The sequence below is a fragment of the Columba livia genome, chromosome 3 (genome assembly GCF_036013475.1).
Source record: "Columba livia isolate bColLiv1 breed racing homer chromosome 3, bColLiv1.pat.W.v2, whole genome shotgun sequence".
Taxonomy (NCBI): Eukaryota; Metazoa; Chordata; class Aves; order Columbiformes; family Columbidae; genus Columba; species Columba livia.
In genome coordinates, this window is record NC_088604.1 from 52,336,233 (window position 1) to 52,363,276 (window position 27,044).

General features: G+C 40.5%; 1 protein-coding gene across 3 annotated transcripts in view; it reads left to right on the top strand.

The window, feature by feature from the left end:
* The window catches only part of SLC35F1 (solute carrier family 35 member F1), a 240,972-nt gene extending 214,462 nt beyond the window's left edge, over positions 1-26,510 (top strand). For 2 of the 3 annotated variants that reach the window (XM_065056741.1, XM_065056743.1), the window contains exons 7-8: positions 4,012-4,166; positions 22,410-26,510. In XM_065056741.1, the coding sequence (XP_064912813.1) occupies positions 4,012-4,166; positions 22,410-22,634 (380 nt within the window). In that variant the 3' untranslated portion in view covers positions 22,635-26,510. The remainder of the gene's footprint in view (positions 1-4,011; positions 4,167-22,409) is intronic. The other variant, XM_065056742.1, reaches the window with a different exon arrangement.
* Positions 26,511-27,044: the final 534 nt, after the last annotated feature.

Here is a 27,044-nt window from a genome sequence, read left to right on the forward strand (position 1 = left end):
CAAATGAGAGATGTTCAAATGAGAGATCAAATGAGAAAATCTTCACACTGAGAATAGGCAGGCAATGCAGCAGGTTGCCCAGAGAGGAGTCTTCATCCTCAGAGGTTTCAAGACCAAGTTCTGAGCAACTTGGTCTGATCTCACAGCTGAGCCTGGTTTGAGCATGTTTGAACAAGAGACTTTGAGCTCCCTTCCAGCCTGAATCACCCCACAATCCTGTGATCCCAGTTCAGACACTTGTGAGGCATTCACACCCAATCAGGCAAAACTGGTGACCTTAACTATCAAGATGAACACTAAAAGACAAGATGAGATTCCTTCCACCAAGTTTAGATACCTGTGAAGTGAACATCTAATTTAGATAAATTATCATCAGCAACAGTAAACATGCATGACACAAACCATTCTATGCTAAAGCTACTGTCTAGAAGACGTTAGACAACCTGCACTCTAAAATTTCCAAGTCTATTCATTGGCCCAGTCTGTTCATTGGCCACCAACCCTCAGTATGTGTCCAGAGTAAGGTGTAAAGAATCCCATCCAGAGCTGCCTTCATGCCTTTGGTTCACGACAATGCCAGCACCTCTGAAAGCAGGCAGTTCCAAGTTTCTCAGGGTTTAACACAGACCAGCCAATCAGCAGATCATTGCAAAAGCAGCCCCTCTTACCAGTGCCTGCTACAGGCAATCAGTGCCAGTGACTCAGTACCTGGTTAGACACAGGTCCCAGCACCTGGGACTGCAGCACTAGTGGCAATTCCCAAGGCTGCCATTTGCACTGCAGGGATACCTGAGGAAGCCGAGTCTCCAAGCCTTTGACTTAAAACGTATTTTTAGTCTGAAAACTGGCTCTCTAAGAAGCAATATCTGAAAATCACAGAATCACAGAATCGACTGGGTTGGAAAAGACCTCAGAGATCATCGAGTCCAACCCTTGGTCCAACTCTAGTCCATTTACTAGATCATGGCACTAAGTGCCATGTCCAATCTCAGTTTAAAAACCTCTAGGGACGGCGAGTCCACTACCTCCCTGGGTAGGCCATTCCAATGCCTGACCACTCTCTCTGTAAAGAATTTCTTTCTAATATCCAGCCTAAATTTCCCCTGGCAGAGTTTAAGCCCATGCCCCCTTGTCCTATTGCTAACTGCCTGGGAGAAGAGACCAATCCCCACCTGCCTATAACTTCCCTTCAGGTAGTTATAGAGAGTGATGAGGTCACCTCTAAGCCTCCTCTTCTCTAGACTAAACAACCCCAGCTCCCTCAGCCTCTCCCCATAGGTCTTATGTTCAAGTCCCTTCACCAGTCGTGTTGCTCTTCTCTAGACCCACTCCAACACTTCAATGTCTTACCTGAACTGAGGGGCCCAGAACTGAACACAATACTCCAGGTGTGGCCTCACCAATGCAGAGTACAGGGGAAGGATCACTTCCCTTGTCCTGCTGACCATGCTGTTTTTGATACAGGACAGGATACCGTTGGCCTTCTTGGCCACCTGGGCACACTGTTGGCTCATGTTGAGCTTCCTGTCAATTAGTACCCCCAGGTCCCTTTCTGTCTGACTGCTCTCCAGCCACTCTGCGCCCAGCCTGTAGCGCTGCAGGGGGTTGTTGTGACCAAAGTGCAGCACCCGGCACTTGGCCTTATTGAACTTCATCCCATTGGAATCAGCCCATTTTTCCAGTCTATCCAGATCCCTCTGCAGAGCCCTCCTGCCCTCCAGCAGGTCGACACTCCCTCCCAACTTGGTGTCATCAGCAAATTTGCTGATGATGGTCTCAATCCCCTCATCTAAATCGTCAATAAAGATGTTAAACAGGACTGGACCCAACACTGACCCCTGGGGAACACCACTAGTGACTGGCCGCCAGCTGGATGCAGCCCCATTCACCAGCACTCTCTGGGCCCGGCCCTCCAGCCAGTTCTTAACCCAGATGATGTTATTTCCAGTTTCCTTGTTGTCACCACTGAATGCCATCCAGCTGGTGGGTGTTGCATGTATTTTAAAAATGTAAATGAAATACCAATTTACATTCACCTCTGATAGGACAGCTACAGTTTAAGAAATTTTCCACTGGATCTGAAATGCCCTTTGGAAAAACAGCCTGTGCAGTGCATGTATTTGGCTGCCAAAGAATACAAACACCAAGGTAGTACCATAAAATTATACTGTTGGTTGAGAGCATAACTCATATGTATGTTAAATCCAGAGTGACTAGCAGGAGCTCAGTGAACCAACTGGTGATTGGTAGACTGTTTTTTGAGAATGCTGACTTTGGGTCCAGAATGGCTTTTCCATCTGACCTGTTCCTGATTTAAGCCTGGCAGAAAAACTGTCTTAAAGCTCATGTATGCAAACAGATTCTCATTGATCAAAACTACGCTCCATTTGCTGCAATCATTTGCCTACTACAGAAGAGTTGTGGAGTTTGCATAAAGCAATTCTTTCAATCACTGCCTAAGACTGATTCTATGTTACTCATATAAAATGCACACCGTAAAAATTTGCTACCTGTTAGTAAAAGCAGTTTTACAATGTTTATCCATATTCTGAATAAAATTTCAAATTTGTTACCATGCCATAACAATCAATATACGCACACTGACATTCTGTGACTGTTGTGTTTGTTTCACATAAATGTACACTTCAGTTCAGATACTTCTAAGGGACTCAAACTATCACAACTGATTTTCTCCTTTAGATAGCTTTTCTAAAGAGTGTTTAACTAAGTGCATCAGCAAGCAGATAGGAATCATAGAGGCTTCCCTCCCACTTCTGATTCCTTTCAGGACTTTGACAATCAGATTTTCTGCAACTTTTAGTCAATAATAACATGCTCTGAAGAGCTGGCATGAGTCTAAATATGGGCTTGTGTACGTATCAGCTGGGAATTTTGCAGCATACGGCAGTCTAAGAAATATTATTTGCATGAGAGCAGATGAGTGAAGTGTTTGCTGTTTTGTTAACTTCATATAGATTAATTTCTCTTGGGACTTATCTAGTAATAACTGAAGCAATGAATTCTTTCCCAGTAAGTTATTTAGGCTTTTAAATGAGATTACATTTTTACTGTAAAGTATTTTTATTATATTAGTGTCTAACAATCTAATTTGTCTGAGGCACTCTGTAAACATGTGGCAAGAACTACTCTCTGCTCTGGAAATCTTTATTAAGGAAGGCAGACAAAATGTGGTAGAGGAACAGAGGCATAAAACTGTGAAGTGGTTTGTCAGGTTTGGTGGCAGAATAGGACAAGGGTTTGTGTCACTTGAGTGCAATCCTCATGTATTCATCCATTGGCTCATTAACTCCTCTGTGAACATTTTTGCATCCATTGTTTGCACCCGTTCCCAAAAAATATTTTGCGCTTCATCCAACTCAGCCAAACTCACTTGGTGTTGGAGACATTTGAGTTCTCAAGAGATTAAATTTGATGTGTCATAGAATCAAGGAATCATCAGATAGTTTGGGTTGGAAAGGACCTTCAGAGGTCATCTAGTCCAACCACCTGCAATGAGCAGGGACATCTTCAACCAGATCAGGTTGCTCAGAGCCCCGTCCAGCCTGGCCTTGAGTGTTTCCAGAGATGGGGCATCTGCCACCTCTCTGCGGAACCTGTGCCAATATTTTAGCAGCCTCATTTTAAAAAATTTCTTCCTCATGTCTAGCCTGAACCTCACCTCTTCTAGTTTAGAACCATTACTATCATTTCATCCAAATGTATGTTGGACATGAGGTATTCACACCAACTTAAAACAGCACTGCTTTTATGGGGACCACAGAGAAAGGACCTCATGTCCACTGCTGATTTGATTTTCACTAGTTTTCATACATATTTAGAATGTTACTCTTAGTTTCTCTGTCTATATATGTGTATCTTAATAATTTGGATCCACGCTTCCTTGCAAAAGCATTCTTCATCCTTTTCTGAAAACAAAGCTTTCTTCTTCCCAGCACAAGTAATTTCTCCGGGCTACGGAAAGTCACTTTGCTCCTTGTTTCTCTTCCGCAGGCTTGTTGTATGTTGGCTTTAGTGCCTGTATGTTTGGCCTCTACAGCTTTATGCCAGTGGTCATAAAGAAAACCAGTGCTACTGCCGTCAACCTCTCCCTGCTCACAGCTGACCTGTACAGCCTCTTCTGTGGATTATTCCTCTTCCACTACAAGGTATGTGGAAATGAGGGATGTATGTGGGTAATAGCAGTATGTCTGAAGAAACATCAGTGCAGAACAATGAAACAGAAGCCTCCAAGCTTTGTTAGATCTAAGTAGTAAAAGTGCAGATTTTTTTTACACTTCAGGCTTCCCACACCAAAACCAATTTTATTTTATTATTTCCAGTTGCTAAAGAGAGTTTATTTAGTCTCATTGCTACAAATTCTAAGATTTGAGTACCTGTATCACGAATTTCATTTTACTTATCGGGGTAACTTGCAGATGCTGTGACCAGACCCAGGGTGGCAGCATGAAGGGAAGAACTCTTCCAAAACTCACGCAGAATCTTTTTGCCCAGTAACAAGGCTGTTTCATTCATGCTGATTCTGAATTTATGATTTATAGTTGTCCTTTCTTGTCAGCCAAACCAATGGCTTGCCTGTTAAGTGTAAATGCCAAAATATACAGCAAATTTGTGTTGAAGTTAAACTTTTACCTATCAGATCCTCTAATACTTAAAATATTGTGTTGTACACACACATATTTGGTCTCCAGTTGCAAGGAATGGCACTTGATAGTTCACAAATATCACCCCAAGTCTCCATCATATGCAAGTGGTATCAGGGTGCAGGAGGCGACTGCTTTGAACCATAACTTATTCATCAGAGAAAGGTAACTTGATAGCTAAAATGGTGGCCCAGAGAAGTGTTAGGTAGGTGAAAGCTTTAAAATACTGAGTAGCTAACAAGCCCAAATGAGATACTGTGATACTAGTGGTACCTAAATCAATATGAATGAGACAGTGAAATTTTGAAGCTTCTGAGTCCAGCACAAAATTGGTTTTCCGTATTGCCTTTTTATCTTGGTTTTATGGCTTTAAGAATTTTGCAGGCAGAAGGAAAGCAAATACAAAACCAAAACTTTTACTAAGAACAAAATGTAAAGGCTGTCTGCTACTTCACAGGTCTGTCTCATGGTAATTTACTTCCTAGTTCTTTCTGCCCCACACTTCAAATCCAAAGTGTTTGACATTAGCTAAAATTAGCTGAAAGTGTTATCCTCTGTTAATAATATTATTTGATACCTATAGCAAAATAGTGTATTTTTTTGAATCAAAACGTCTTCTGTTACACAATAAAATACAGACAAGTTTAATTTTGGAAATAGTTGTGGTGTTGCTTTAGCAAAATCAAATTCCTTTTAGAGGCAGAAACTCAAAAGGCAGAAGGTGTTGGAAAGCTTTGTGCTCAGCATCGCTCAAACCTGACAAAAAAAAAAAAAAGGCAGTTTTGCAAAGGCAGACCTTAAATTTCAGGCACTTGAAAGGCAGAAGGTACATAAAAAGTTTCAGTTTTTCCCTGTGTTTGATTGTTGGGTACACTGACAGAGCCAGGAAGGCAGAATTTTCAACCTCATTGACCGCCTGTCTTTCTACTGTATGTGCATGTCAGCTCTTGACCACAGTGGCACCTTGGCCCCTCCTTTAAGAGCTGTACTGAAAAAGTGGTTGGGAGGAGAAGGCTCTGCAAGGTTTTCTGGTTGAAAGCAAGGTCTCATCATCTGTCCTAATAAACCGATTAAGTTCCACCTCTGAAGTAGCTGGTTGGACCCTCTGCCCCTTACTCCTCTGATTAGAAAACTGTTTGAAAATCTCGTTCTCCTGCAGCTAACCATTTCACGCAATCTTCTTCACAAACTCTTATCAAACTGTTAGATCAGCCTGTTTAGGTTTTTTACCTCCACTGCTCTCCTTGGGATACAGTCTCAGAACATCACTCCAACAACTAGAAACCTTATTTCCAGCATAAATTTACTGGTGGCTGGTTTTACTTGATTGGTACATCAATAGAGAGCAACGATATCCTCTCTCATCCTCTAGTTCACTAATCAGAGCAAGCCAAAATCTTACCTGTTCCTCTGAGTACCTCTCTGTCCTTCTCTGCACCTCACCTGGTTGGATTTATCATAGAATCATCAAGTGGTTTGGGTTGGAAGGGACCTTATTGATCATGTAGTTGCAACTCCCCTGCCAGTGGCAGGGACACCTTCCACTAGATCAGGTTGCTCAAAGCCTCAACCAGCCTGGCCTTGAACACTTCTAGGGATGGGGCATCCGCAGCTTCTCTGGGTAACCTATTCCAGTGCCTCACCACCCTCACGGTGAAGAGTTATTTTTTGCTTAGAAGGTGTTCTTTTTTACATTTGAGTCTCGGCCTTAGCTTTATTTTTATGTGATTTTTTTAAAAGTTCCTACTTTTCATTTGCCAGCTGTATGTTGTGCTTTGGTCATTCTAAGCAAATTGGGTTCTCACTAAATAATCTAAGCAGTTTATTTTGTGTTTTCCACCAGCATACTGATTGTGTTCTGCACCAGCAGGTTGAGTCACACTATATTATATCATTACCTAGCAAGCCAAGCACAATCAATTATATTCTGCCTTGGCAAATTCATTCATTATTTTATCCAAGATGCAGCTATAAAAATTCAGGATTTCTGGATATAGTAGCAATTTGAAGTACCAAATGAAGAAAATGCACATATTTCATAGTAAATCAAAGAAGTCATTCATCTTGATTTAGGATCATAGAGAGTATCTGTGACAAAGGAGTTGGCTACACAGATAAACTTTATACTCAAAACCTTTCAGCACTAGAAATCTGAAATGATGCTAGTTGAAACCGCACTTACTGATGCTTCTAAAAATGATGTTTCAATGCTCATTCCCTCCAATGGAAGGGAGCAGATGACAGCCTTCCTGTTACATCAGAAACAAGCCATAAAAGTCATTTTCAACCTAATGGAGAAGAGGGGGTACAAGTTGAGGGCAATAGGATCCAATTTAATTTTTAGCAGCACGGATCTTAAGTGATGTCCATGAACTGTGGATTTACACAGGCTTCAATGAGATGAAATTAGCCCTTACTGGAAACAAAGGAGAAGAATTAGGAGCATGTGCTTTACCATCCTGATCCAAATCACTGAAGCCAGTATGAGCTTTTCTGCAGACTTTGGTGGGCGTTAGTTCATTTTCCTAAATTAGGAAAGTCTGCCACTCCAAGATTAACCTTAAAAAAATTCACAGTTTCATGACTGTGGGAATAAAGACCCTGCCTTATTGCCACTCCATATGCTTCAGACTGTCCTATTTTTTTGTTCGTGGAGGATGAATATGATGTCTGTGGTTTGAGAGCAGGAGGTGGAATTGGTTTGGTGGAGGATTGTTTGTTTATTAGTTTGATTTTCACTTGGCAGCCATCCATAAACACCTGAGAGACTTTTCCCAATCATCTAACCAACCTGAGAAAATACTCCAAATTATGTTCTTGCTTTTTGTTTTTTTTAAACTTATCTGCAAGTATAAGCTGAAGTCAGTAAGATCCTTTTCTTTGCTTGCACTTCTTAGAGGACTGACATCTGTGTATTTTAAACTTTTACAGTGGTACTGTCAGTGGTGCATCGTTATTTCTAGTAGAGCAGGCAGCACAGTCTAAACAACTAGTTTGTGTATTATTACTTCCTCAGTCATATACTTCAGGATTATTTTCCTGGTGAAATATCAGATATGCAAGTTGCTTGACCTGTAAGCTCTCTAGTTGAATGGAATTTAATCTCCCAGGGCATTTATCCTGGTGAAGGCTTCCGAGCCTCTGATAATAATGAGGATAAACCATATTAATAGTTAATTCTTTATGCCACTGGTAATGTGCAGAAAACTACATGAGTGTTTCCCTTTCTTTTCCAAACCACTAAATTTCATAGAGTGGGACTCTTTCTCAACAATTCCATTGCCATGAAGCTGTATTGTCTGTGCACCTTTCACCTAAGTGGCATTTTAAAAGCTGCTTTTCATATGTCTTTAAGTTTCTTTATTTATTTATTGCCATTTCCTCCTCCAAATTATAACCAATTAGAAAATAGTTAGGCTTCCATATTTGAAGAGCAGCCTTGAGTGGGAAAGGAGTCCAGTGTGTCTTTGGTGACACTTGAATATACATTCCTGTGACAGATATGGCCACAGCCTCTCACTGTTTGTGTGATGGTGCAGGATGTTGTACAATAAAACAGCTATGAAGTAAAATGACACAAGAGAGTAGAAGCTGGAAAACAAAATTACTCCTACCAAGATGTCGCAGTCTGAAGTAGATTTTAACAACACAGGACAGATATGGCAGCTTTCTGAAAATCCTGCGTTGTTAAAAGGATATCTCTTCTATCTTGCAATAGATTCATTAGTTGCAAAGCATGAATAGTGAAACACATACTCACTGTTTTGGAGCCATCAAAACAGAGTGTAAAAGAAATGGCATTCGTATTGCAGAAGTTGTGATGAAAGCTTCAATTTCAATAATATTTTTTCAGTTGCTCATCATAAATGTCAAATTTTGTAGGTTGTTTTCAGGGCTTTTAGTTTGGGGTTTTTTTTTTTGTTTTTGTTTTGTTGTTGTTGTTTTGGGTTTTCTTTGGTCTCATGTTAGAATACAGCTCACAACAGAACAGGTTAGGAGTTTTCTAGCAAAATACATTTTTGTTGGAAATGCCTAATTATCAAAACAGAAGTGCTAAGTGAAAGCATCCTGTTTCCAGTATGGTCCCAAGTAAACATAGGCTGGCATTTCTCAGCCCCTGACTGTTGTTTTACCCACTCATCTAAGAGGTCGCAGTGGCACGTGGTTTCTGATGTTTTCGGCCAGGTATCCCAGGACTGGGAGATCTCAAGCATGAGAAAACACCAGTTATGCAGCTCATGGATTCTGGAAGCAGGAGAAAAAATATCAGTCCTGCACTAGGCAGCCCAGAACCACAAGAAGGAGCTTTCAAAGCATCCAGGCATCTGCCGTGGAGATAATCCTGGCAGCTGCAGCCAGCAGGTGCTAGAGTTTCCAGCAAACATGCTTTAGAAACAACAGCTATAGGTGTTTCCATACAGAAACAAGTGAAGGATTTCTGTTCTTGAAAAAGCTTCAGTTTCTACTTCTCCTCTCCATTTAGGATTTTTTAAATTTTCTTTAATTACCGAACAATGGTTTGGTTTCCTAGCCAGGAACTAGTTCATATTTACAGCAAGAGAACAGCCAGGAGTTTATCTACCTACCTATGCATGGGTTTATGTTCTATTGACTACATAATTTAGATTCCTTAATATTCTTAGTGAATGCCTGGTTAACAGAGTTTACTGGCAATAGCACTGTTCTGTGCCTTGCTGCTCCATGCCTGGTTGTCAAGTGATAGTAGGATTTTTGCATTTTTGTATCAATTATTAGATGATCATATTTCTTTCTCCATTTCTCCCCTCTTTTTATTGTCTGTAACTTTTGCATCAAATCTTGTTATGTCTCAGTATCACATCTTCCTGCATAGCATTAAGTATTAAAATGTAAAAATATTTGTTTACAATTTCTAAAGAGCTTTTCTGTCTGATACATTTATGCTCTTGTTAAATACCTGTGTAAGGCAGGTAAGCAACTAAATTTTCATTTGTGTAAAAGATGTTTGAGTCCAGTTGAAACTTATATAATCACTAAATAGAACCAGTAAATAATCACTAAATAGAACCAGTAGTTTATACTGACAATCCAACCAGTCAGGAAAAGAAAAAACACCACTATGTGGTGCCTTTGGTCATACTAGATAGCAAAGTGCTTAATGGATATTGACTACTCAAAAGAATACATGAAATAAAAAAAATAATGTAAATATTAACTGTAGTAAACAAATGTGTAAAATCAGCCTGTTCACAGACATTCTCCAGAGAAAGAAAAGAAATAGAATATTTACCTGTACAATCTACTTAAATTGATGGTCAGACTTGCTTGCAATGAACCCCTTGAGTGCTCTGACCTACAAGGCACTGGGAAAATGGTTTCCTTACCTTATAGCAAGAAGTTGTTATTTTCCAAACTACATCATGAGCAAAGGTTTTGAGACCTAGCATAGAACCTATTTGTTTCCTCTAATTTTTCATACAAAATGAAGAGGAACCACAGGGTTTTAAGAGTCCAACACTGATATTTCTCTATATGGACAATGTTATGCTGAGGGTCAGCAATGCTTTCAGTTATAAAATACTCTTTCTTAAGTGTCTTCAATAAATAATTGTCTTTGGAGAATGGGTTGAACATGGATAAATAAACAGGAATGTACTTTGACTGCTTGAAGAAGGTATAATAATTCACATTACTGTCATGGGACCTGAATTTTCAACTCCTTGCAGAATGCAGAGTCCATCATCCCCAAGTCTTCATTGCTTTCTTAGCCAGGTAGGTAAGGGAGAGCTGTGTTTAGGGAACCAGTGAGAAATGGTAATGGAACTGCTGGTGTGTGCAATTCAGAATGCTGTTTCATTTTGTATGTAATTTGAAGGTGCTGCTGTCTGCAGTCAGAAGAGGTGATCCCACCCTTCTCCTCTGCCCCCAAGCTCAACAACACCCCGGACACTTGAGCACTGTAGCATCAAAGGGAGGCAACAGCATTGTACTGGTGGAACATGTGGCAACATCCTTATAAGGCCTCCATTCATCAATCATTTTCATTTGGAGCTAATAATTGAATATTATTATATTTAAGAAATACAAAAAGCCAAATATCGTAACAATGGGCTTTGAGCACTTGGAGACAAATAACAGTCATCTCACATTACCTTGTTTGAATTAGTTTTTGTGTTTCGATATGAGGAAAAAGGTGTTCAGAGATCTCTTAAATGTACCACAGAGTACATTGTGAAGTTTAATTCTTACACTCTGAAGGAAACAAATATTGTTTTGGAAAGAGTAATGGAGTCACGTGGAAGGTAAAAGTGAAGTGCTTATATTCTCACTCAATATGTAAGTGCAGACATATTGACGGAAATCTTCCTGTTAATGGAAATAATTAACTCTTGAATGGCAAATCTTCAACAAAACCATTTGGGTTTTAAAGGTGCTGGTTAGCATGGATTGAAAAAGGGAAATTGGGAGAGTGGAATAATACATATGCATAGGAACAGAGAACAAGAAAATGGTTCAAATGGACTGCAGAAAGCAAAAAATATTGTAACAAATATTGCCTTTTTCTTGATTACAAGAAAAAGTGCAGACAGGAAAACACAACAAAGATATCCTATTAAAAGAGCTGGCTCTTACCAACAACATGCTTTTTCTAAATGATACTTAATGAATATGAAAACCAAGACCAAGAGGCTTAGCTTCATAATTATTTGTGTGGAAAAAAAAAATTAAATGAGAACCTCAGCATTTCCAAGGTCAAGTATACTTTTGAAGACAAGGGATTACAATGAATGTGTCAAGTTACATACCTCAGCAATAATTTGCACCTCAGAGGAGACAGCCAAAAAAAGTAATGAATTAGCAAAGCAGCAGCTGCATTCAAAAGCTTAAATAAGGTTCAGATACTGAAAATCTACAAATATTTTCAGATTAAGGTTCCTCAAATTTAATACTATTTCCACCTTAGCCTATGGAAACAAAGGCTAGAAGTTCCTCAGAGATTTAGACAGAATCATCTTTGAAAGCAAATGTTAAGGGTTAAGCACAATAGCTGCATTATAAATTGGGAGATTTCTTGCAGAATTAAACAAGTCCTTGTTTTCAGAAGTTACCAGAAAAGAAGGTAGAATATTTTAGAAGCGTGTTAAGAATTATGCCTGGCCATCCACGTGGTCCATGAGCCATTGGGAAGAAACACAGGTAAAATTGGAAATTAATGAATTAATCTGTTTTGATTAACTAACTGGATTGAAGTGCTTAATCCAGTTGTGCCTCCTACCAGGCAGATCCATGAATGCTACATACATACAGGGTTAAAGCATCCAATTTACCTTCTGTTTCCTACCACAATGGAGGAATGGCTCAACAGGCAGACAGAAGACACAACTTCTACATGCTTTCAATCTAAGCAGTAGGATATTTTATTAACTGCTAGAAAGTCTTCAAAAAGCATATTCTTTTTGTCTAAACTCCCCCTTCCCACTAAACTGGAAGCTTTCAAACCAATGATATGGGATAAATGCTTGTCATCAGCACTGCTGCTAAGCAACTTATCTTAATTAACTGGAGTAAAGTTCTGGAGTTATTCCCAGCACCTGCGTGTGTTAAGTTTAGCAAGCACAACTATCTGCTCTTTTGTGTGATTAAAAGGCTCATAATCAGTCTGAAGGAGATTTGAAGTAGCTTTGACTCAAAGTAATCTGGATTTTTACAAGAGAACTTGTAAAGGAGAGCTCCAGATGCAACTGGACAAACCATCCCTTTAAAAATTGTTAGAAATAAATAGAGATGAAACAAGGAATAATGAATAATCACAAAAGAAAACTGATATTGTGCAGCTGAAAATGGAGTAAAGCCCAATTGCTCTAAAAGATAAACCAAGCTTGACAATTAAGAAGAAAGTGAAAGAGCAAAAAGTTCTTCTTGTATATGAAGAGAAGAAATAGTTTCACTATGCAAAAACAGCAGAGGCCAAAATTAAACAACATTTAGTTTGGGACCAAAATAAAATTGGGACCTTCTGTCATATTCAGGAAAGATGAGAGTTAAATATTAAGATAATGCACAATAATTAATAGAAATGGTTGCAGCTACATCAGAAGTAGAAACAGAACACAATAACCTGAATACCATCAAGCTTGGGAATATAGACAGTTGGAAGGACTGTATACGAAGTAGGCAGTAAACTAAAATCAGAAGTAGACACCAAGGGGGACTAATTAGGGAAATGAAGCTGAATGGAAAACCGGATAAAATGCAACATTGTTCACAGAAGGTAAATTACGTGATCTAAATCTGGTGTCTGTCTGATAATTTAACAGATTTTTGTAGACAAAAGTCAAATGGTAGATCGAATCTGTAAGGCTTTTGTACGGTGCAGTGTAGAAGATTACCAATTAAGCTAAGGAACAGGATTAGCACCATAAAGACTGGAAGATACTTAAGAAACTGGTTAATGAGAATAAAGGACAAGGCAATGTGCTTAGAGGGAAACAGCTTGCTGGAAGGAGCATACTGCTGGAGATCCCGAAGAGCTGATCTGAAGACTGGTCTTGTGTAGTGACTCTAGTAATAGCTCTGGCACCCTCAGTAGGAAGAAGGATTAAAATAATCAGGCAACAAGAACTGGATGACATTGAGAAATGCGATGAAGCACGAAGTGCGAGGTAATGTCTGTGGCAACAGATGGGAGGAATTTGAGCACAGTTGTGGCAAAGCTGTTTCCAAATGGGTCAGACCAGGTGTTTCTAGTATTGATGGAGAAGTGCTAAAGCCGTAGGACAGGACAACTTGCCATCACAGGGCAACACTCTGCTAGCTGTAGCTACAGAACTTTTTGGCCAGCTCAAGAGGGACAAACAGAGCTTTTTATCTTATCTGCTCCAAAGCCCTGACAAAGTGTTTGTCTGCTAACAATGTTCTAAATGTTCAAATCCTGAAAAATGTTTGTTGTTTGTGGCATAGCTCTGATTTCTGGTGGACCAAGAGGGACTATGGTATAAATTAATCTGTAAATTCACAGGGAGGAAAAGAGATTTATTTGAGCTATAGACATAGTAATATATGTGTGGAAACTAAACATGCATGAATTTGGAATAGAAATTAGGGGGATGTTTTGGCTATCGTAGCAGGAAGGTCTCAGAACAGACTTCAAATAGATTAGGGGGGAACTAACAAAAACCCCAATAACGCTTTCAGGAGGACAGGGCTTATTTGCCAGATGGAATATGTGATCTGACTGTACGCAGTATTGGGGTACTGGATTTGACAGCTTAGGACATACTCTCCATTTTGATTCGGCTGTGCTCCTGTCTTGTGAGTTGACTTGGCTGGGAGCTCGTGGAGCTCCTGAAGTTTGGCCTCAGGTTGGCTGCAGCATACACGCCAAAACACAGAGAGCCCTGATGCAAAACACCCGTATCAGGGTCCCTCCATACAGCTCAAATAGCCTCTCGTGGTGAGGGCAACAGCAGCTGCATGTTCTTGTTTCTCAGTATAGGAGTGTTCCCCATTTGTGTGGCAGGGAGAAAAGAATGTTGTTCTGGGAGAGCATTACTGCAGGAATATATTGTTACGTTCAGCAGAAAAATATAAACAAAGGATCCAAGATTAATCAATTATTGAAACCGTGGTTTTGAACACATTGAAGACAGTTAGCTTCATATACAGTGATACAGAATCAAGTACAGCAGACAGATGCTATGATACTAAATACTTCCACACAAAACCAGAAAGATAAATGGCAACAGAGCGCTGATAGACCAAAACAGAAAAGAATATTGAAAGGTGAAAGTGAGGAGGGGAACTGGTTTTATTTTTATAAGCATTTCTGTTGTGCTTCTCCTTTTAGTATTAAGAACATTTAAAAGGATAACTGCTTTACCACTCTCTCACCAAGTGACCAATATAAAATAACCAGAAATTAAGCCCCTTTATCCCACAGTAAGGATGCTTACAGCAAATTAGAGAAGTGTGATATAAGTGTTTTAACTTCACATAAAAATCACTTTCCTATGTAGATGATAAGATTAAAACAGATTGCAGAACTCATTCTACCTTGCACTTTTTAATTAGACAGACTGCTGGTACCGCAGGGGTACTGAACACGGGCTCATTTTTTCTCCACATCTGATGGCAGAGGCAACAAAGGGAAACAGAAGAGAAAGCAGCAATCCCATCTCTCCCGGCTCTCAGGAAAGGAAGATAAGCCATTTCACAGAAACATTTAGCCCTAGCAGGCATGTATTTAGAAAGGACAGCCTATTATAAATTTTTTTCTGATTATACTATTTGCAAAGCATGACATCATGCAGATTTGTGCAAAACCAGTATATGCCTTACTACAGCCAACATCAGCTTCTGAGATTTTTCTCCAAATACTATCAGTTCTCTCCATAAGTTTTTTTTTGTATTCCACCAATGAATTCCAAGAAAACTATGAAGTTTCCCAAATACTAACAGAATTTGTGGTGACATTTTTCTGTTAACCCCTTCCTCCTTTTTCTCCTGTGTAGATAGCCCCGGCATTGAAGAGCTTAGAACTTTCCCACTCACCGCAGTCCTACCAGTTAAACTGTGCCCACCAGCAGATGCCATGCAAGGACTTGAAAAAGAAGGTGCTGCTATCTGACAGAAGGCGTGGAATATTGTTTTAACTGCAGTAAAACATGCAAGCACTAAGACAGGAGCTTAGAGAATCAACTGGAAAATGCAGAAAAGGTGTCATATGATTACTTCACATCAGAATTTCTGTGCAACATTTGCAGTTCAGTATAAGCAGCAGTTGATTAGCCATAGTAACAGGCAGCGTTTCATTTGAGTTGGACCACGTTGAGGATGCAAACAGGCAGCAGGGATTGAGGAGTACGGCCATTCTCTCATGCGTGAAATGACAGAGGCAAAACTTCCTTTGGCTTCTTTGTTTTCACCAAATGGCAATGTGGCTGATGTCAGGTTTTCACTGTCATTGAAGCAAGCCAGATGCTTCTTTCTGTGCATTCTGGCCGGCATGAGCAACAATGATGTGTTGAGGCATGCCCTGCAGCTCAAGCCTCCTTCATCCAGTGAAAAACTTCTTATGTGACAGCCAAGGGACAGGAAACAAAAAGAACAAGGATGTGGAAGAAGGACTATGTCCTCACAGTTTGCCTTGAAAATAGCTAAAGTTCATTTAAGTGTGAAGATAATGCAGTCCTGCTGGTAGTGGACAGACTCGCTGCACAGAAGCTATCATTGTTCCTGCTGAAGGTGTCCAGCACCCCTTGATACCTGCACTTGGAGGGCTGAGAAGGCATGCTAAACCATATAATCAGTGGTTTGCATCCCTTCAGGATTTAAAGATCTGAGACATCTGGCAGGATATGTAAAGGTTCAGGTGGACAAGTTCTATCTGTTTGAATGCAGTCTGGAAAACTCACAGCAGCCCTTCTGGTGTTTGGTGCCACTTAGGTTTTACAAAATACTGTATTTCACTGTTAGTGGCCATTCCAATTTCTGTTGATGACAGAGATGTATCATCACCTGCCTAGAGCTTAGTTCTGCAGTCCATTTGGAAAGATGTCTAAATATCCCTAGGAAATATTCTGCCCATAACTCTCACCTGGGATCAGTCACCAGCCAAAAACTGGGTCTTTATCTCTCAGCCCTGAAGGCAGACAGCAGTAATTGAGACTGAACCAGCAGATTGTTCTCCTGATAAAGAGCAGGGCAGACTCTGAATCCCACAGAGACCGTCCCTTTCTCCCCAGTAGGAAGAAACAGAGGCAACTTCCCTGCAGATGGGTACAAAAATAGTCTGCAACAGTTTGAGTGAGTCATAGTTCCAGCATAAGACAAATTTGGCCAGACCCTCATGGGTGTGAGCCGAGGGAGTCACCAGAGAGCACTATGAGATATGACTTGGATGCTGGCTCCTGTTCCTATTAATATAGTAATACGTCTGTAATACCCAGCTACTCAAGTGAAAGCACTATGTGAGTTCAGAGCTCTCAGATCCCTCACTCCTCCTGGCACTGCTGCTGGCTGGAGGGTGTCTGCATCCTGCAGCACAACTGCACTTGGTCACAGCGAGCTTCATTTGCTATAGTGGAGGTGAAAACAGTGTGAAAAGCAGCTCAGTCTCTCAACCAGTTCATCAAACCGAGTGGAAATGTCTCTTTGCTATATAAAAGATAATGAGAAAAATTTGGTTTTAACTCCCTTAGCTCAGCCTGCTCAGGTACTCATGTGTGAAATTACCCAGGGGGAAAAGAAATAAGTTGGTGCAGGAGCCCTGATTTGCTTTAGCTTTGATTGACTCTGCAGTGTATGCTGTAAACAGAATTAGTTCAGAAAACAGAGAGGTTCATCAGACCGCACAGACCCACTGATTGGAATAAGACACTGGTGGGAACTGCCTGTCTGGAGAGCATGGAGGATGTCAACAGAAATACAGGACTAAATTAATTCCACCTGATATGTACATTTTTGTCCCTCTTCATCGGTGTTATCCTGAGGAGGTAGCTTCTCTCTAAGATTTAACATTTTAATTCACAGACCTCATTTCTTTATTCATTTTTGTCAAAATGTGGAGAATTTCTAGAGGAGGTAGGGGAAAAGGTAGTTATTCCATTTCATTATCACCGAATATATGAAGCATGGCAATTCTAGATTTTCAGTTAGTCATGTAACAAAAAATTCCTTTTGAAGACTTAAAAAGCAGAGTTAGTTTGCCATAGGCTAGGTGTGGGGCTTCGTACTGCCGACCAGGAGATTCAGTCTGTGGCTGCTGTTGTGAAATACAAATGGAGCTGAAGTGCCACAGCTCCCGTAGTCTGCTCCTGCAGACTGTTTCCAGTTCAATAGACAGAGTAAAAGAGAATTTGCATTTTCATAACCAGAATAATAACGGTCATGATCATTATCGTGGTAGCTGAGTGAAAAATCAAAATTAGCAAATCATTGAGTTTCTTTGTGTGGGCGTTTCTGGAGACTCAGATCTATCTGGTTTTGTTGCTTTTGGATATTGTTTTGCCCTAGTGTCAGTGGTAACGTGGCCGTGGCCACCTCTGACAGTCAGAAATACTTGTCTGCAAATTCCCACTGCAGAAGTCAGTCAGTCAGAGCAGCATTTCTGAGCTGGGATACAGCGATTCTTCTGTGCCCTTTCTCCCTGCTTTCCCTTCTGCATTCATGATCTGTGGACTGAAGAACAACTCACTCTCTGTAGACCCAAGCACGAATTTACTGCCTTCTGAATGATTTTTTTCTTTCTTTTTTTTCTTCTGCTGTTATTGTCTTATCACTGTTCAAAACGATGAAATCAGATGCACTGTTCACTCCCCACCAAGAAGTTTGTTTTGCACCAATCTTCTCAACTGTATTACTTTAAAACACAAGACTCTCAAGTGGAAATAGTAGTACTGTTTTAGCCAAAATGGTTTAAAAGGGTATATGAAAGACAAGTTTTGCATGGAGAGATAAGAAGAAGTGGAGGATAAGAAATAGTAGAGAGTGAGCTTTGAAAGCCTTAATTGTGCATTCTGGGTTTTTAAAAATCTTGAGTTATCAGATGCCTATAATAACAAAAATATCCTGCAGTTACGTTTGAGTTCTTCTTTAATGTAAAAGAATTTGTGCATAAGTAAGAGAAGGTCAGGCTGATTCCACCATGTATTTTCTGTGGTTAGCCAGACGTTTCTACTGCAGTGGTTTGTGGTGGGTTTTGCAGCAGCACAGGTGGGAGCGGGAACCGAGACCCCCATCTCCTGCAGCTGAGCCATCAGGTGCTGTTCACTTTTCTGCTGAGCCTGGCTGGGCAAATGCATTCAGGCACTGGGTCCCTGAGGAATGTCTCTGAGACAAATAGCAGAACCATTCGCTCACCCAGAATCAATGCGGGTTTTGGTAGGCTGAGCAAATCTTGCAATACATGTTATCCCATTACATTTGTCTAGGATTTGCTTTGTATGTTTATCTTCAAATTGACAGGCACCTAAAATGTGCTTTTTATATGCTGAAAATTATCAGTAGCTTAGTGTAAGTTATTTTCACCACAGGTATTAAATAATATCTAGAGACGACATGTTTTTTATTTTTTCCTAATTTTTTAATGGTTGCAAATATCATTGTGTGTTCCATATTGAATAGTTTTGGTTGAGAAAGTGTTTATAGACACCCCAAAGTCAGAGCAGAGCAGGAATGGTAAGATCTGTAGGGCTAATTTAGCTGTTTGATTTGACTACTCAGTAAGTTTTGGCAGATGCCTTTTGTGTCAGTGATAAAATCTAAAATGTTAGTGTAATTAAGACACTTTTTCTCTGACAAGGAGGTCTCTGCTTTCTCCTCAGAGGGTGATGTCCCTGTTTCCCATTTTTATTCTCTAAACCTATCTTTATTCAATAACTAAGAGTTACTTTCTCATTTAAATGTGTAATAAACTGAGGATCATCTAAAATCATTGTCATTCACAAAAGAAATTCATAGGCTGAAAATCAGTCCCAGAACTTTAAAGTGCTAGGTTGTCGATTTAATCACAAAGTCATCTGCTTTCTCAATAAACTACACAAGCAAGGTTATATACATATGTACCTATATGTGTAGATACAAAATCTATAGTAAAATTATTTAAAGATGTAGAAACTTGAGTTATTTTTTGGTTGCTTACTCTAGGGTGTGTGACACCCATTAGCTAATCTAAGCTAAACAATTTCTGACCGTGTTACTTTTTGAACAGCTTATGGTTATCCTGTTTAGCATGGGGGGAAGTGGGATTTGGAGAGACATACAAATCTGGATATTCTAAAAAATATTTTTTTATTAGAGGAAATATGTTTCTGTGGAAAGTGAGAGATAAGTCAGAAAAATGAAGCACAATATCATTCTCAAGTAGCTTTTTAGCCAAAGAGAGGAATTACTTCTTGAGAGCCTGCGGTTTGGTACTGCAGTTGTGTAGAGGATAGCAATGAAAAATGTTCTTATCTCGCTTCATTTCTTAGAAATAGCTCTTTCTGCTGGTTTTGAATGCATCTCTTTTACTGTCTATTAATAGTGAATCTCAGTACACGAGGTTTGCAGGTCCAGATTAAAAAAACCTTCCAAAACCTACATGGTGACATAGCAGTAGAGTGTACCTGGAAATCCTGTCTTCAATAAAGTACAAAGATTTCAGCTAGAGACTGAGGGACACAATACAGTGAACAACAAATTTTGGATTTGATGAACTAATTCTTCATCCTCCCATCACACTGCTGGATTCTGTTTTAAGAGGAGGAAGGTGCCTTGGGTCAATCTGACAGGATATTGACAAAAACCAGAGATTTCTCATGTACCTACAGTATATATTGCTATATCAGTATATATGCCTATATCAGCCTTATTAACAACACTTGTGCTTCAGTGCTGCAGAGAGCTGCCACAGAGAACAGCTTGGGCTGAACCTTAGCTTGTTTCTAAGGAAAGATGGAATCGTTGTAGGCTTGTCAGGATCCGGGTCTCTTTGCATGAGCTGTGCATAGATAACAAAGACAAATGAGTCACAGGCCTTGGTTTAGATTTCCCCAGCTACATCCAAACCTGTTCTCCCAATCTGGAGAGCTGCCACTGGGGAACATACTCCCATTGAGAGAATATTATTAGGCGAAAGAGCCCACTGGCAAGAAGCCCCTGAGAGAAGAATGAGAGATGTGGCCAGGAGGAGGGAGATGTGGCAGAGCTGGAGCCACGAAATAAAGCGAAAATGAATTGGTTTTGGCAGGGCGGCTCCTAGAGCAAGAAAAAGAGCACATTTAGCTGCTGGAAGCCCCACAGATTCCTCACAGCAGGACACAAGGCAATCACAAGTCTGGCTGGCACTCTGGTGATGCAGTAGAGAAAGCCAGCTGGCTGGCCAGGGTGAGAAATTCAGGCATAAGAAGGGACAGTGGGAAACTAGGAAACTAGTTCCCAGTTTGGGAAATGAGGTGTGTTTAGCTCCTCAGTTTTGCTTTAGCTTAGTTGAGCCCACAGCTGCCAAGTGGTACCCAAGTTCAGCGTGCAAAGAGGAAAAGGGAGGAAAAGTGCTGAAAGAAAATTTGAACTGAAAAAGGCAAAAAGGATCAATTGCAAAATGCTTTGACTTGGGTTCGATTGCCACATGAGGGAGATCTAAGCCTAAACAGTCCTTTAAGAGCTGTGTCACGTGGGGGGAATCCTTCGGCATAGGCGCAATGAGGCTCGATGCTGTCTTTATGGCTGGTGGGACAACTGGATAATTACATCAAATCATACTGCCAGATGACATGTGAAGACCTGGTGACATTCTTGGAAAAAAGCAATTAACAGTTGATGAAAAGCAGAATGCTTCCTACCCTTTGAACTTTCCCCATTATGGTGCTTCCCCTCTAAAACATGCATAGTAGCTGTGGGAAACAAAAACATACAGCACCTTGAGTTATGTGCCTGAAGCTTTCAAAGATACTGTGGATTCTGTAAAAAAGTCAAATGCTTCCTCAGGTGAGAAGTTGGGCACAGGTTCTGTAGGTTGTCAAATGACAACCGATTAACATCACTACAAAGTTAACTTATGTCAAATTTGCTTTAACCACAATGAGTATTGCTTTAAATATGAAAAGCAGAATTTCTAAAAAGCTTCTTCCAAGATAATATAGTCCAGTATATTCATTTTGTGCCATGCTAAAATGATTCAAAGGAAACAACATTGGCATCCATCAAAGCACCGTAGTCAGTTAGGACTGACTTCCAAACACCTTTGTGTAAAATAGTGAAGTAGCTCATAAAGCAGCTAATAACAGGTTGCAGCTCGTTGTTTGTGTAATAATAACTGGTGGAAATAACTTGTATTCTAGGATCTGGAGACAAGTCATATGGGCTTAAAGCCATTTTGGTGTCTCTTGTAGCAGGAACCCAGTATCTGAAGCTAATATCTGACGGTCTGTACTTTTAAATCCCTGCTTTTACCTGCAAGAACTAACACGTTGCCAAAAAGGTTATTTGTGTTGTATTTTTAGTCCAGGCACACTGAGTCTGGATATGTCAGAAAATTCAGGTTGACCTCTGATCTAGTGAAGCTGTGTGCCAAAATGTGCATACTTGAGCTGTCAGTTAACTGCCCTCCAGACGTACTTTCAAACCTGTTAAGGTCAACCCCAAGCCTGTTTCACAGCTGAAGTTCATCCTGTCTGAACTCACATTAAATCTTTTAGCATCTGCTTTCTGTTCACAAGCCCAGAAGCTGCAGGTGGGCTTTTTAAGTGCCTTTATTTTATTTTTTTTAATAGTATTTATGTTTTAACTGCTTATTTAAATTATTTTGATGTTTATGTAATGATATTTTTAAATAACCAATGGCATGTTATACTTCACAGTCCTGTGGTTTAGCTGTAGCTAACTTCAGATTTGTCCACTACCTATCAGACTGTGAGTGATGGTACCCCACACTGGAGCCAGAGGAACTTGCACTCAGAGAGGTGGTTGGCTTGACTAAAAGCACAACAAAATCAGCTTTGGATCTGTGACCAGAACGCAGCTTTCCCAAGTCCCACCTGGCCAATATTTAATATGCCTGGGCCATGGGAAGGCGTCAGGTAGCTGTTGGTTTTGGAAGACGGGATCTGGTGAGCGCAAACCAGCTTTCGAAGAGACATTCCCATAAAAAATGGACATCCTAGTGACAGAGGGTTTGTTCTGTGCCTTTTGTGCCAAAACAAGGATCTGTACCTACCGCTGTCTGTGGGTCTTCATGAGCTCGGGATAACTGGTGCTGTGTCTAATGACTCTACTCTTATTTCTGCTTAGTTTTCAGGACTTTACTTGTTGTCATTCTTCACTATTCTTGTTGGGCTGGTGCTCTACTCCTCCACGTCCACCTACGTAGCCCAGGATCCTCGGGTGTACAAGCAGTTTCGAAACCCTTCAGGACCTGTTGTAGACCTGCCAGCCACCGGCCAGCTGGAGCCTTCCGTAACATACACCAGCCTGGGGCAGGAGACAGAAGAAGAGCCTCACGTTCGAGTTGCTTAAACCCAGGGCTGTTGATCACCTACTGATGATTCAGTGGAGCTCGTATATCCATTATCTCTGTATTGTACATAGAGAAAGGTATTTACCAGGTGCAGTTACACTGGTGAGCTGCAAGGTAGCAAATAAGGAAAGCTCATAAAAATACAAATCAATTGTTCTAGGGTGTTCATTGCCAAGGAGATGCCAGTCCCTCGACTGTGTTTTGAGCAGCATGTTTGTAATACAAACTGCTGTATATCAATCCATTAATTTCAAACTACCTGTGAAAGATACTCAAAATATAAGCTGAAATTGCAAAAAGAAATTCATAGAAGGGTGGGTTTGTACCACTGAGCGATATTATGCCTAAGCCACACCAGTTTTGGAGAAGCCGCCTTTTTACAGCAAATACACTTGTGCAGTCACTGTTAATTTCTCTCTAAAATTTGTTTGTTTGCACAAAATATATGGGTTACTCATGATAGCAACACCCTGACACATTTTTGCCAGCACCTTGGATTTGGTGAGGGAAAGACAATTAATTCATCTGTGCTATCTGTCTAGTTGCCCTTTCTAGGTAATCTGTTCCATGAATCCAGAGGAGGGACAACTTAAATATCCGTCTCTATTCTAGGAATAGGTATAAGGCGAGCATTTTAGCCTTTCTATATTTGCAGAAGTGAAGTACTCAAGCATTGACCTCTCTATGATCCGTGGCAGATTTCCTAGCAGCTGAGGTTCTACATTAGGTGACAGGGACTTAGTTCCTCTGTAGTCGTGACTAACACAGATTTCTTACTTTTTAAATTTTAATCTGTAAAAAGAAAAACATATTTTCTAGTTTCCTGCGTATTGTACCTCTCTGTGGTAAGATGACACATCATGTGGATCAGTGCACTTATTTTGGACACTCAGTGCATCGAGGGCGCCTTCTGCTGTTCCAGTTTGCTTAGTCTCCTGTGGTTCATTATTCTAGCAATAGCTACTTAGAAATGTGTTGGGTTTTCACCAAAATCCACAAATTGTAAAAATCAGGAAGATTAAGTGAGGAATTCATGAGCAGAAAGACTGGACCATCTGCTGGTGTAGCTGCATTAGTGCAAAGGCATTCACACCAGCAGGGTGCTGCCAATTATTTTTCATTAATTACAAAACTAGCAGAAGAATTCAGCAGTTTCCTTACATTCCTGGAAACATATGAAAATAGTACGGGTGTGCTCCACAACTGTGCTTCTGCTCCAGGAGCCTTATGAGAATGGGAGAAATCTTAGTCACCGCCATGAAAATCCACCTCTACCTGTACGTTTGCTCTTACAAGGGCACAAGAAAATGAAATGATCCATCATCTCTTTTTAATTTAAAATTAAGGAAGGGGAGATGGTCTTATGTCTAACAGATAGGAGAGGGATCAAGGAAAGCTTGGTTTTATTCACAGACCTGCTGTATCTCTGCAGGATCTTGGGCATGACTTACCTTCTGTGTGGCTGAGTTTCCTGATCCGGATGTGCAGGAATAATGATATTTTACCTACCTCACAGGGGTGCTATGGGACCAAGTTATTTTAAAATGCTTCAGAATCTTCAGAAGGAAGAAGATTAAGAAGTACACAGTAGCGATGTTAAACCATGTATACATTCATTGTATTTGAAAATGGAGTTTACAGCAGCGTTGATGAATATTTTGCTTGTGGGCATAGAAGATGAATTTGATTTGAATGTTATTCTGCTGAAGAAGCCTGTATCAATTGAAAATCTAGGGCTTCATGTTCGAAAAATACAACTTACCTATTTCTATTTTAAAAAGAAAAAAATAAAAATCAATCTGTACTCCGGAGATTAGAAAGGCCACACAGTTCAACCAAGCAGGATGAATTTCTGCCGAGGTAACATTCATCTTTTATAGTCGTGTTCTGCTTTAATATAGAAGGGACTTCCCTGAAGCAGACTGGGAGAAGTATGTATGCATAATATACGTGAAGTGACAAATGCCAAAATGCTATTGAGCAGCAGAAGTATGTTGTATCTTGTTCTTGCTGTGGAGGAGGAGAAGAGGTGATTTCTGTCCCACTGTGTTCAGGCTGTTTGCCACAATCCTGCTGCAGCTGAGGGAAGGGTCTGCAATATTGCCAAACCATGCCCAAAATCAGCCCAGAAGCTTTGGTTAAGATGGCTTGGGTTTAAACTCATGACAGATATATGATCTTTTTTCCCTGCCTTCTGTTTATTTAATCTTTTTAGCACTCACATTTCCAAGCTTTTTTCTCTTAAACTGCTGAGGATTAAAAAAAAAAAAAAAAAAAGAAAAATATTCCCACAGAGAAACAGAGTCCGTATTCAGGGGCTATTAAGGAAATTCTGAATCTTATGGGATTCAAAGAAAAAACAATTAAAAACCACACCAGAAAGATACCTGATACTTCAAGGTAAGGTGTGTGGGGTGGAAGTCCAGGTGGGAAACACATGGTCAGGTGGAGCTCTCATGCAGTGGCCAGCAAGCGTCCTCAGGTCAAGCCCTGGGAGGGCTTCAACTTGAGGTGGTTTTCATACCTTCCCCAGGAGCAGGGGCTCTGGTTACAACCACCACGGCTCCCTCAGGTACCCAGAGGCACACTGGTGGGCACCTGTCATCTCAATCTTTTTTGCTACCTTTTGTACCAATTAAATACCTTTCTCTGAGCATTAGTCCCCGTGTTGGTCTTGAGACCTTTGAGGATTGCGTGCGTGTGTGTTTGTTTCAAGTTTACAGTTCCTTCCTTTTGCATAATTGTTTTGGTTAATTTCATTATTAGTATTTATTTTTAAGCCAAATGTTTGTAGACCTTCCACCTCCCCCTCCTCATTTTTCTGACACTAATTTGTAGATGTTTGTTAAAATCTTCTCAGAAACAGCTGGGCAGGAGTCATCTTCCCAGCCAGGTCCCGGGGCTGGGAGTTTTTTGCACACAAAGAATTGCGATCCATGAGTGGCTGAGAGGTGCCGTCTGAAGCAGCTTTTGTAGGCTATTTTAAAAGGCTCTGTTGTACGGAAATAAATTGTGAACGTGCCGGTGTGCCCTCTGCGCCCAGACACCACCCCGCGTTTCTCGCAGCACAGGAGGGAGGAGTTTGATGTGCAAAGTGGGGCTGCTTCACCCTCCGCGTCTCCCGTTAAACAAGGCGGATAACCTGGCTGAGGAAAACAACAGTATAGCTTTACAAGGAACTGTGTTGACTGAAAAACTGACATCTAGTAGAGGAAAATATTACTTCTACCTGCTTGTTTTCTGCAGTTCGAGACCTCAGTATGCACCAGCAAAGGTTCAGCTTTCTCACTGGCAGCTACTCTCCGTACAGCTCCTTGCCTGAACAAGCTGGAACTCGGTTATACTGCTGGCCCTGAGCAGCCCTTGGCAAGACCGATGTAATTTGCTGCTGCTGGATGAAAACCTTCACTGGGAGACAGACCTTGTCTTTGCTCCAGCTATAAACTTTCAAAACACACACTGATAGACCAAGCAATTGAAAATTTTGCACCACTGTGTCATAAGAAGAAGTTTCAATGTATAGTGTAGAGATTGCTAACTTGTGCTATTAACATTTTGACAAGCGTGTAGTATCGTTTTCTTTCCTTTTTTAAAAACCATTTAGTATTCCTGCGCTAGCTACAACTATAAATTTTACCCCATGGGTAGGATTTTATTGTTAAATGCCATAATAAAGCACACTAATCTTGACACTGCTGATGGAAATATGAACCAAAACCAAAACCAAGTAAACAAAATCCCAACCCCAAATCCTGCATCAAAAAGCTGAACAAACCTTTCTCCATTTTGATATTTGCATGCTCCTATATGGACTGGCTGTGGCAATGTAATGCCTGTATAATGTTTTCAAATTAAAGAAAAAATGCTTTATGAAAGTACAGTTTTTCATTTCATTTCCTTGCCTGTTTCCTTTTTGCTTTCTTCACCTAAAATGAGTTTTCTGAAGTGTAAATCTTGACTCAAGGGCATAATTTTTTTCTGTGATGAGGACTTCTTTCCCTTGCGAGGTGATTGACCTACAATTCCTTCCAAGGTGTCTAAGCATAGGTGCCATTAAGCACCCTCAGATATCTTGCCTGGGCCCCAGGTGCTGCTCAAGAAGCTGGCTGAGATATCCTGATATTCCTTGCACTCATTTGGACACAAAATCAGTTCCCCACTGCCTTCTTGAACTGGTTAATCACTCTAGAATTAATCTGGAGCAACACACGTGTGTGATGTTGAAGGGTTTATCTGGCAGAGGTTACTGAGTGTCTGCAGCTGCCTTGCCCAGCCTCCCTCTGGACTGCTCTGCCCTGTAGCACCAGTCCCTGGAGTAGCCTGAAACAGGAAAGGAGAGGCTAGAGATAAAAAAATAGAGGCTTCAGCTCATTTAAAGTTCACAAGGGAAGAAAGGAAAGGAAGATCCT